General features: G+C 41.3%; 2 protein-coding genes across 11 annotated transcripts in view; one reads left to right on the top strand and one right to left on the bottom strand.

Annotated features, from left to right (window-relative positions):
• The window catches only part of RNF19A (ring finger protein 19A, RBR E3 ubiquitin protein ligase), a 104348-nt gene extending 104013 nt beyond the window's left edge, over positions 1-335 (top strand). For all 5 annotated transcript variants that reach the window (XR_014057413.1, XR_014057411.1, XR_014057415.1 and 2 more), the window contains one exon: positions 86-335. The gene's annotated coding sequence lies outside the window, so the exon portion shown is untranslated. The remainder of the gene's footprint in view (positions 1-85) is intronic.
• SPAG1 (sperm associated antigen 1) overlaps positions 1-12211 on the bottom strand; it is a 78350-nt gene that overhangs the window by 21870 nt on the left and 44269 nt on the right. For 5 of the 6 annotated variants that reach the window (XM_081503424.1, XM_081503422.1, XM_081503423.1 and 2 more), the window contains 2 exons: positions 3705-4097; positions 3292-3391 (listed from right to left, as the gene is read on the bottom strand). In XM_081503424.1, coding sequence (XP_081359550.1) covers positions 3292-3391; positions 3705-4097 — 493 coding nt within the window. The remainder of the gene's footprint in view (positions 1-3291; positions 3392-3704; positions 4098-12211) is intronic. The other variant, XM_081503426.1, reaches the window with a different exon arrangement.

Below are 12211 nucleotides of genomic sequence, written 5' to 3'. Positions count from 1 at the left end.
AAAAAAGTGCATAAAAAGTTATTTCACAGGTAAATCTATGAAAGTTATTTCATATGTTCACCCTTATTTTAAATTTTGCCCCCAGGGAATTCTTCTTTTTCACTGAAACCTGCTACCACTTGTAATAAGAGTCTGTGCAAACAACTCTCCAAGGAGCAAAGATAATTAACTGAAAAACTAAAACACAGGCTTTCTTTAAAAGGTATGTAACCTTTTGAGGTGAAGAGAAAAGAATCATATTTCTGCTAATAACTGGTTTTCAATACAGCCATACTTCAACATGTCCCCCAAGGCAAATCATGGTTTCCCTGGCATTAAAATGAGTTTGAGAATCATTGCTTTTGAGTAAATCACCCAATCACCTTATGCTGAGACTCATATGTCAGGTATCAAAGAAAACATCTAAGTAGGTCGGTTCCCAGAAAGGTCAGTACTGACCAGCAGAGCCAGATTCCTTGGCAGAGAACATAGCCCTTCCCTGAGGACCCCTCACCTAAACCACCGCCCATTTCCCCTCTGCCTCCTCCCTCCCCGGCAGGCAATCTCCTGCTTTCCTTCAAGACAAAACTCCGCTCCAGTCTCAACACTCTCCTCTGTGACTTCCTCCTGGGTCTCCACTGAAACACAACACATTTTAGCAAGAAAATGTCTTACACCATATCTCACTCATGCCATCTCACTTAAGGATATAGTAAGTCCACTGTTTTTTAACCGGAGTACTAAACTCACTGAAGGAAGACCTGAGACAAGTCTGAAGGGTAATGTGTTAGGCATCGGACACTCGAACTGAAAGGTTCTCAGCTGCAAATTGCAAGGTAACTGATACTATGTAAATCTACTTGGTCTTGTTGTTAGTTATGGGCAGTGGCAAACGTTTAACAGCTGGCTCTCCTGAAAAATCTGACAAAAATGCCAGATTTGTGGCATTTGCCAATTTTCATAGTATCAGTAGTACTCCAATCACATCAGATTTCAACTACCAACTTGACTTCAACCAACTCCCAAAATCCTGAAAACGTTGTGAGCTAGCACCACCATTGATGATGTCTAGAGACAGACCAAAGTGAATATAAATATTATTTATTTTAAATTTGAATATGTAAAATTGGCAAAAAATACAAGCAGCTCACGGCTTTCTTTTTAAACTGCAAGCACAGATACCAGCAAGTTTTTACCCACATATGTAAACTGATACTGTCAATGAAAAAAAATTGTTCACCTTATAATCAAGGTGTCCATGTATGCTACTGTCCAAACTAGTGCTTCTAAGAGTGAAAGAGAGTAATACTAATAATTACACCCCAAACAGGAGTAAACTAAGACTGTGAAGGTTACACCAGCACATGCAGCTTCTTATTGTTTAGATGCACGAACAGTGACACATTCATGGCAGAAAGTGAAGAGGAACTAAAGAGCTTTTTGATGAAGGTGGAAGAAGAGAGTGAAAAAGCTGGCTTAAAATTCAACATTCAAAAAACTAAGATCATGGCATCTGGCTCCATCACTTCATGGCAAATAGATGGAGAAAAAGTGGCAACAGTGACAGATTTCATTTTCTGGGGCTCCAGAATCACTGTGGATGGTGACTGCTTCCATGAAATTAAAAGGTGCTTGCTCCTTGGACGAAACACTATGACAAACCTAGACAATGTATTAAAAAGCAGACACACTTTGCCCAAAAAGGTCCATATAGTCAAAGCTATGGTCTGTCCAGTAGTCATGTACGGATGTGACAGTTGGACCATAAGAAGGCTGAGTGCTGAAGAACTGATGCTTTTGAACTGTGGTGCTGGAGAAGACTCTTGAGAGGCCCTTGGACAGCACAGACATCAAACTAGTCAATCAATCCTAAAGGAAATCAATCAACCCTGAATATTCATTGGAAGGACTGATGCTGAAGCTCCAATACTTTAGCCACCTGATGCAAAGAGCTGACTCACTAGAAAAGATCCTGATGCTGGGAAAGACTGAGGGCAAGAGGAGAAGTGGGCAACAAAAGATAAGATGATTGGATGACATCATCGACTCAACAGACATGAGTTTGAGCAGACTCTGGGAGATAGTGAAGGACAGGAAAGCCTGGCGTGCTGCAGTTCATGGTGTCTCAAAGAGTCAGACACAACTTAGTGACCAAACAACAAATAGTAACTTCTTTCCAAAGGGCTCCTCAAGCAGGCTTAATATTTAATGGCTAAAAAAAAAGATCCTTTTTATTTATGTAAATATATTCATCCATCTCAGCATGTAACTTGTTGAGTACCATGGGTGACTACTGTGCTTGAGGGATGCACACGCGATTCCTGACCTCAGAGTTTAAATTCCTATGCAGAGGGTGACATAAGTGCCTACAGGTGTGAGAGTGACAGTCAAGTGTCACAGCCATGCAGAAGACCAGGAAATCAGAGGTGACAAGGAAAGTGGAGAGGAGGGGGAAGCTGAGGAAAGATTCCTGAAGCAAAGTTGTGCAGAGGGCATTACATATATAGACCAAATGAGAGCAGAAAGCTTGTTTTGGGGGGGAGGGGTGCGGAGTGCAATGTGGTAACAAAGTGTTAGCTGCTCAATAGTGTCTGACTCTTTGAGAACCCATGGACTGTAGCCCACCAGGATCCTCTGTCCATGGAATTCTTCAGGCAAGAATACTGGAGTGGGTGGCCATTCCCTTCTCCAGGGGATCTTCCCGACCCAGGGATCCAACCCGGGTCTCCTGCACTGCGGGCAGATTCTTGACCGCCTGAGCCATCAGGGAAGCAGAGATTATAATGACCTGCAAGAGCGTACTGGGCAACTGAACACAGGCTGAAACAGTCTGCACAAAATAATCCTTCAGGAAAAGTCATCCTGATGCCACAGTAGATTGGAGGAGGCAGAGACACCAGTCAGAAGGCTTCTCCAATACTCTGGGATCGATGTGATAAGAGTATGATTAAAGTGAGAGTGAAGTGAAGTCACTCAGTCGTGTCCGACTCTTTGCGGACCCCATGGATTGCAGCCCGCCAGGCTCCCCCGTCCATGGGATTTTCCAGGCAAGAATGCTGGAGTGGGTTGCCATTTCCTTCTCCAGTATGATTAAGGTGATAGCTAAGAAATGAAAAAAGTTTGCACAAACATCTTCTGTAATTGTCTTCATATATGTAACAGGATTTATGAGTTTAATGTGTTAACCAATTAACGCACCTTTAATGTCTTAAAAAATCAGATTTACGCAGAAAAGTTAGAAGGGTATTAAATACTGCATTCATACCACTGAAATGAAAATCTGGTGACAAAGCTGAAAAACGGGCAGTTTACCTGTTACAATCCTGAATACAGCCACTGCAGTTTCCGTCTTTGAGGTAACATGCTGCTCTATTTGAATATAAGATACTTAGATCGGTTGCACTTCCACTTCCTAAAAATCACATTTAATTAAATGGTTACAATCCATTGGCGGAATCACAGTTTAGCAGACGACTGAGGTCTCCCGCAGCACCGCGGTCCTACACCCGCGGCGAACGCGGCTGCGAGCAGCTCCCGGCGCCCGAGCCGGCCGGAGGCCAAGCCCGTGACCGGCAGCTGCCCACGCGCCCCGCCCCGGGCACACGCGGCGCGCCCCGAGGTTCGGCTGCATCCGCCCTGCCCTCGGTTCCCGGGAAGGGTACGGACGCGGAGGGCGCTTGTCATTAGCAAAGGGCCGGGGAGACCGCCAGCCGCAGCTCACTCACCTGCGGGCTCCAGCTGCGCGATCGCCGCCGAGTACTTGAGCGCCGCTTCGGAGAACTGCCCATTCTGAAAGAGCTCGTTGCCCTGGCTCTTCAGGGCGGCGGGGCCCACCGGAGCGGCGGGCACGGGCGGGGGCGCGTCGGGTCCCGGGGACGCGCCGGCCGCAGGCTCCCCAGCGCCCCGCCCGCCGCCCGGCTGCCCGTTGGCGCCGCCCGCCGGGGCCGGGGCCCGCGGTCGGTCCCGCTTGCCCGCGCCGGTCCCCGGCGCCCGGCCCCGCCGCGGCGCGCCCCTCTCCGGCCGCTTGCCGCCCTCGCTCCTGCGCGTCAGCTTCTTCTGGATGTTGCCCATGGCGCGCGGCTCGGCGGCGCGCGCGGCTCCCGCCGGCTCCGCGGCCTCTGTGGGGAGTGGATGCGGGAAGTGACTGTTTGCATCATCGGGAGCAACTACCGCCGAGGCCACGGCGGTGCCGGCGCGGGGGCGGGGTCGCGGGCGAAGCCGGGCGGAGCCGGCCCGCCCCTCGCCCGGAGCCGGGCAGTTCTGGCGCCGCTGGGGGCCGGTCAGCCCCGAGGGTTGAGCGCTGGAGGCCGTGCTCCTGTGGACCCCGGGGGCTTCCCGGGCTGAGGACTTAAGTCAAGCCCGGATTTAACTCCTCGAACGCCGAAGAGCTTGGGATGTGAAAACCAGCGTTTCAAAATTCATTCCCTTCATCACAGCGTACGTGTCGAGGTAGACCTTACAAAATTTGTACTTTTCTTCCGCTTAACAATTTACAAATGAATGAATGAAGTTACTAAGACTTGAATACAACAACTGCACTCCAAGTTAGGGCACCCTTTCCTTCTGTTAAAGAATTGGGAGAAGATAATTTTTTCAAATTATCAAGTCCAAGTGATTTTTAAGGCATGTAAAAATGATTTTAGCAAAGAACTCACATAAAACAGGCACCTAGTTTTTAAAGTGAACCTTTAAAAGTCAGTAAAATTTCCATTACAGTACCTTACTCCAAGTTAAAAATTCCTCTGATCTTGATTGAAAGATTTCAAGTATTTATCGGAGCTTTAATAACTGATTATTGAACTGATTTTTAACTATGAAAATAACGTATAAATATTTCATTGATGGGTGTCTAAATATTTAAAACAAAGCAATTCATCATTTCAAAGCACTGACTGCAGAGACTTCCCAACTTTCTCTTGTAACAAATTCTGATCTAATTTTTAATGAATGTATTTCCCATCCTGTTTCATGAATGGTAAAGCCAGAATCTGAAGCACAGATGACATAGAAAGCCACAAGTACATAAATGAAAATCAGTGGATAGATGAAAGTCACCTTAAGGCAAGCAATAAGTGTATAAAAGAACACGAATTAATAGATACAGTTTTCTATACAGCAGAATGGCATTCAATTTTGGATCACTAACCAAAAGAGGCTTAATTGTTAAAACAAAAGATGATCTTGTAATAGTGATAAATCCCTAGATTGAACCCAGTAGAATTATTAGAGCAAGGCTCTAGTCCTCTTCATCTGGTATTTGATGCTCAGGTTCCACCCAGAATAAAAATGGATGGAAGCATAAATCAGTGTCAGCAGAAATGATGAGCAGCTAGTATTTTTTTCTGTTCCCTTGTGTGTCATCCCCTCATGTCTGACTAATACTGTTACTAAATAGCTGCTATTTATTTAGAACTTAATATGAGTCAGGCGGAGAAGGCAATGGCACCCCACTCCAGTACTCTTGCCTGGAAAATCCCATGGACGGAGGAGACCGGTAGGCTGCAGTCCATGGGGTCACTAGGAGTCCCACACGACTGAGCAACTTCACTTTCACTTTTCATTTTCATGTGTTGGAGAAGGAAATGGCAACCCACTGCAGTGTTCTTGCCTGGAGAATCCCACGGTTGGGGGAGCCTGGTGGGCTGCTGTCTATGGGGTCGCATAGAGTCGGATACGACTGAAGCGACTTAGCAGCAGCATGAGTCAGGACCTTTACATACATTATCATTCTTCATTATCATTAATCTTCATACCAAGTATTATCCCCACATTACAAATGAAGAAAGAGAGATGCAAGGAGAAGACTAAGGAATTGTTTCAAGCATGAAGAGCTAGAAACTGGGATTCAGGATCCAGAGGAAATGAAATGAATGCTGTACCTCTTTCCTTAAGATTGAAATGCCCCTGAAATTTCCCTACACAGGTAAGCAGAGGCCCAAACATGAAAGACTTGTGAGTCCTGGGGGCTATTTAGCTACCTGGAAGACATTCCAGAGGAGTTGTTCAGAAGATGGCTCCAAATATAGATCAGAGGAGGCCTTATCTGGAAGACACTGACTTGGGAACTGCTACCATAAAAACAATCATCGAAGTTTGGTGGGTGTGAGGGAGTCACTGAGATCTTCCAAAGGATCCCTGAGAAACAAAGATGATCAGAATCGCCAGTGGAGGTGGAGTACCACCTAGAAATGAGAGGGAAAAAACGGGAAGGTGTACTGCTTCAGAAACCAAGAGGAAAGAGTATTTCGGGGACAAGGGAGTCAAAGATAACAACTATCAAAGGAAGGAATGACCAACAGTTCCCACTGCATAAGGACTAAAGGAAACCATCAGATCTAAAAACCACAAAGACTTCCGTAGCATTGGGTGGTGTGGTGGTTTAGGGTAGCTGGTAGATACAAAAATTCTCAATGAAATACTAGCAAACTGAATCCAATAGCATATTAAAAGCATTGTACATCGTGACCAATGGGATTTATCTCAGGAATGGAAGAGTATTTCAACAGTAGAAAAAGCAATCTACTCAACACCTGCCATTAATAGAACATGGGGGAAAAACCATATGACCATAGCTGGCACTGAAAAGGAACTTGACAAAATCAAATACTCTTTCATGATTGAAAAAAAAAAAACTCAAAAAATGAAGAAGTAAAACTTCCCAACATCATTAAGTACATTAAGTACATTTATGAAAAACTCACAGCTAAGATCATACTCAACAGTGAAACCCTAAAAGCTTTCCCCTGAAAATAATGTTTTCACTGTAGCTACTCAACATTATATTGGAAGTTGTAACCTGGTCAGTTGAGACAAGAAAAAGAAAGAAAAGATGTCCATACTGGAAAGGAAAAAGTAAAACTATCTCTATTCAAAAATAACATGATTATCTTCAGATAGATTCTTTTGGATTATATATTTACATAATACACGCACACACACAAACCACTAGAGTTAATAAGAAAATTCAGCAATATCAGGGTACAAGTTGTTCAGTCGCTCAGTAGTGTCCGACTCTTTTTCACCCCATGGACTACAGCACACCAGGCTTCCCTGCCCTCTATCCCTGGAGTTTTCTGAATGTTGAGTTTTCTGATTGTTTTCTGAAATGAACCAGAATTGTTTTTTGAATGCTGAGTTTCAAGCCAGCTTTTTCACTCTCTCTCTCACCTTCATCAAGAGGCTCTTTAGTTCCTCTTCGCTTTCTGCCATAAGGGTGGTGTCATCTGCATATCTGAGGTTATTGTTATTTCTCCGAGCAATCTTGATTCCAGCTTGAGCTTCATCCAGCCCAACATTTCGCATGATGTACTCGGCATATAAGTTAAATAACCAGGGTGACAATATACAGCCTTGTAGTACTCCTTTCCCAATTCTGAACAAATCTGTTGTTCCATGTCTGGTTCGAACTGTTGCTTCTTGACCTGCATACAGGTTTCTCAGGAGACAGGTATTCCCATCTTTTTCAGAATTTTCCACATTTTATTGTGATCCACACAGTCAAAGGCTTTAGCATAGTCAGTGAAGCAAAAGTAGATATTTTTCTGGAATTCCCTTACTTTTTCAATGATCCAGAGGATCTTGGCAATTTGACCTCTGGTTCCTCTGCCTTTTCTAAATCCAGCTTGAACATCTGGAAATTCTTGGTTCACCTACTATTGACCCCGAGCTTGAAGGATTTTGAGCATAATCTTGCTAGCATGTGAAATGAGTGCAACTGTACAGTAATTTCAACATTCTTTGGCATTGCCTTTCTTTGGGATTGGAATGAAAACTGACCTTTTCCAGTCCTGTGGCCACTGCTGAGTTTTCCATATTTGCTGGCACTTGAGTGCAGCACTTTCACAGCATCATCTTTTAGGATTTGAAATAGCTCAACTAGAATTCCGTCACCTCCACTAGCTTTATTCATAGTAATGCTTCCTAAGGCTCACTTGACTTCACACTCCAGGATGTCTGGCTCTCGGTGTGTGATCACACCATCGTGGTTGTCCAGGTCATTAGGATATTTTTTGTACAGTTCTTCTATGTATTCTCGCCACCTCTTCTTAATATCTTCTGCTTCTGTTAGGTCCATACTGTTTCTGTCCTTTTTTGTGCCCATCTTTGCATGAAATGTTCCCTTGGTATCTCTAATTTTCTTGAGGAGGTCTCTAGTCTTTCCGATTCTACTGTTTTCCTCTTATTTCTTTGCATTGTTCACTTAAGAAGGCTATCTTATGTCTCCTTGGATCAACATATTAAAATCTGTTATTTTTATAAACAAGCAATGAAAACTTCTGAAAAGAAGTTACAAAAACAATTCCATTTACAATAGTATTCAAAGAAGTAAAATATTAAGGCAATTTTAACTAAGGCAATGGGACTTGTGGGATAAATATTGCTCAAAGAAATTAAATGGAAAGATATCTCTTCATCAGGGATAGGAAGACTTACTTTTGTTAAAATATCAATGCTATACAAAGCAGTCTACAGATTCAACATAATCCCTATCAAAAATCCTTAACTTTTTTGGCAGAAATGGAAAAGCTGATTCTTCACTTTGTATGGAATTTCAAGGGGCCTAGAATAGCCAAAACGATCTTGAAAAAGAACAGAATCAAACGACTTACACTTCAGATTTAAAAACTTATGGAAAGCTACAGTAATCAAAACAGTGTGATACTGATATAACGATAGACATGTAGATCAATGAAATAGAGAGTTCAGAAATCAGCCCGTATATCTATGACCAAGTGATTTTTTTAGGGTAACGTATGTTTTAATTTTTATCAAATGGAAATCAATGTGATAGTACAATGAAACCTCTGAAAACCATAGCTTTGGACCACATCAGTTAGTCCATCAATCAATCAGGTGGGTTTTTTTGTTGTTGTTGTTTTCCTGGTATGTTGATTTACAGTATTATATAAGTTTTGGGTATACAAAATAGTGATTCACAATTTTTAAAGGTTAGACTCCATTTATAGTTATTGTAAAACATTGACTATATTCCCTGTGCTGTATAATAAATCCTTGTAGCTTATTTATTTTATACATAATAGTTTGTACCACTTAATCTGACCCCCCTAGCATGCACCTCCCCTTCCCTTTCCCCTCTGGTATCCACTAGTTTGTTCTGTGAGTCTGTTTCTTTTTTGTTATATCCACTAGCTTATTTTATTTTTTAGATTCCACATATAAGTTTTATCATACAGTATTTGTCTTTCTCTGACTTATTTCACTAAGCATAATACCCTCCAATTCCATCCACGTGACATTGCAAATGACAAAATTTCACTCTTTTTTAAGACTGAGTAGTATTCCAGTGTGTGTGAATATCATATTTTCTTTATCCATTCATCTGCCAATGGACACAGGCTGCTTGCATATCTTGGCTATTGTAAATAATGCTGCTGTGAACATTGGGGTTCATGCATCTTTTCGAATTAGTGTTTTTGTTTTATTTGAATATATACCCTGGAGTAGAACTGCTAGATCATATGGTAGTTCTATTTTTAGTTTATTGAGAAACTGCCATGTTGTTTTTCACAGTAGCTGCATGCACCAATTTATGTTCCCACCAACAGTGCACAAGGGTTACATTTTCTCCACATCCTTGCCAACATTTGTTATTTGTGGTCTTTTTGATGCTAGCTACTCTGACAGATGTGAGGTGATATCTCATTGTGGTTTTGATTTGTATTTCTCTAATGATTAATGATGTTGAGCATCTTTTCCTGTGCCTGTTGGCTATTTATATATCTTCTTTGGGAAAATGTCTATACAGGTGTTCTTCCCATTTTCTAATTGAGTGGTTTGTTTTGACAAGAGCAAGTTAGCACTGTTTATATATGTGGGATATTAATCTTTATTGATCATATCATTTGCAAATATCTTCTCCCATTCAGTAGATTGTCTTTTTGTTTTGTTGGTTGTTTCCTTTGCTGTACTTTTTAGTTTAATTAGGTCCCATTTGTTTATTTTTGCTTTTGTTTCCTTTGACTTAGGAAACAGATCCAAAAAAAAAAAAAAATACAACTTATGTCAAAGAATGCTTTTCCTAAGTTTTCTTCAGAAGTTTTATGGTTTCTGGTCCTACATTTAGTCTTTAATCCATTTTGAGTTTATTTTTGTATATGGTGTTAGAAAGTGTTCTAATTTCATTCTTTTACATGGAACTGTCCAGTCTTCCCAGTACCACTTATTGGAGGGACTGTCTTTTCTCCATTATATATTCTTGCCTTCTTTGTTGTAGATTAATTGACCATGAGTGTGTGGGTATGGCCAACTGACTTCTGACAAAGATGCCAAGTCCATTCAATAAGGAAAGAATAGGTTTGTTTTTTTTAACAAATGATATTAGGCTAACTAGATTTCTACATGTCAAACAATAACAAAACCCCCCAAAAAACCAAAGCTAAGTTGGACTCCTTCTTATATGAATTAATCAGAATAAATCAATGACCTAAAAATAAGAGCAAAAACCCTAAAACTCTTAGAAGAAAACATAGGAGTAAATCTACATGACCTTGGATTTAACAGTCTATTTTTGTGTATGACTCCAAACTTTTGTGCCTCAGCTGGTATTATCAAGAAAATTTAAAAACCTGTAGAATGGAAGAAATATGCTAATCAAGTATCTGATAAGGGTCTAGTATCCAGAATATATAAATAACACTTAAAGTGAAACAATAAAAAGACAACCTTCAAAATGGGTAAATGACTTGAATAAACATTTCTCCAAAGAAGATACACAAATGGCTAATAAACACATGGAAAATGATCAACATAATAAGTCATTGTTGTTGTTGTTCAGTAGCTAAGTCGTGTCCGACTCTTTGTGGCTCCTTGGACCACAGCGTGCCAGGCTTCCCTGGCTTTGACTATCTCCTGGAGTTTGCTCAAACTCATGTCCACTGAGTCAGTAATGCCATCCAACCATCTCATCCTCTGTCGCCCCCTTCTCCTCCTGCCCTCAATCTTTTCCAGCATCAAGGTCTTTTCCAATGAGTTGGTTCTTCCCATCAAGTAGCCAAAGTATTGGAGCTTCAGCTTCAGCATCAGTCTTTCCAATGAATATTCAGGGTTGATTTTCTTTAGAATTGACTGGTTTGATCTCCACGCTGTCCAAGAGACTCTCAAAAGTTTTCTCCAGCACCACAGTTTGAAAGCATCAATTCTTTGGCGCTCAGCCTTCTTTATGGTCCAACTCTCACATCCGTACATGACTACTGGAAAAACCATGGCTTTAACTATACAGACCATGGTCGGCAAAGTGATAACTCTACTTTTTAATACTCTGTCTAGGTTCGTCATAGCTTTTCTTCCAAAGAGCAAGTGTGTTTTAATTTCATGGCTGCAGTCACCATACAGAGTGATTCTGGAGCCCCCCCAAAATAGTATCTGTCACTGTTTCCACTTTTTCCCCATCTATTTGCCATGAAGTGATGGGACCAGATGTCATGATCTTAGCTTTTTGAGGGAAATCCAAATCAAAACCATAAGGAATTACCACTTTACACCCAGTGGGATGGTTATACTTAAAGTGGTGAACTATAACAAGTGTTTGCAAGAATGTGGAGGAATTGGAATCCTTATATATTGCTAGTGAGAATATAAAATGGTGTAGCCACTTTGGAAAACAGTCTTGCAGTTCCTCTAGAAGGTAAACATACAATTTCCATATATCCCAGTATTCAACTCTTAAGTTTATCTCCCCAAATTATAAACATATGTACATGCACAGACACAAACCAAAAATTCCTGTATGTGAATGTTCATAGAAGCATTATTCATAATAGCCACAAAGTGGAAAAACCCAAATGTCCATCAGCTGATTAATGAAAAAAGAAAATGTGATATTATCCATGCAGTGGAATATTTGTCCATAAAAAGGAGTGAAGTACTAAAACATTGGTCTTAGTAATATTTTTTTGGATATGTCTACTCAGACAAGGGAAATAAAAGTAAAAACAAACAAATGGGACTACATCAAGCTAAAGAACTTTTGCACAGCAAACTATGAAAAACTGCAAAGGCCACCTATTGAATGGAGGAAGATATTTGTAAACAATATATCTGATAAGAAGTTAGTATCCAAGATGTATAAACAACTCATAGCACTCAATAGCAAAAAAACCAAACAGCTTGGTTTAAAGATGGACATAGGATATGAATAAACATTTTTCCCAAGAAAACATACAGATGGCCAATAGTTACATAAAAAGATGCTCAACGCTACCGATCATCAGAG

This window comes from Giraffa tippelskirchi, chromosome 6 (genome assembly GCF_054371585.1).
Source record: "Giraffa tippelskirchi isolate mGirTip1 chromosome 6, T2T-mGirTip1v1.2.pri, whole genome shotgun sequence".
Classification (NCBI taxonomy): domain Eukaryota; kingdom Metazoa; phylum Chordata; class Mammalia; order Artiodactyla; family Giraffidae; genus Giraffa; species Giraffa tippelskirchi.
The sequence above is the reverse complement of the archived record's forward strand: the minus strand, read 5'-3'. Positions and strand labels throughout refer to the sequence as shown.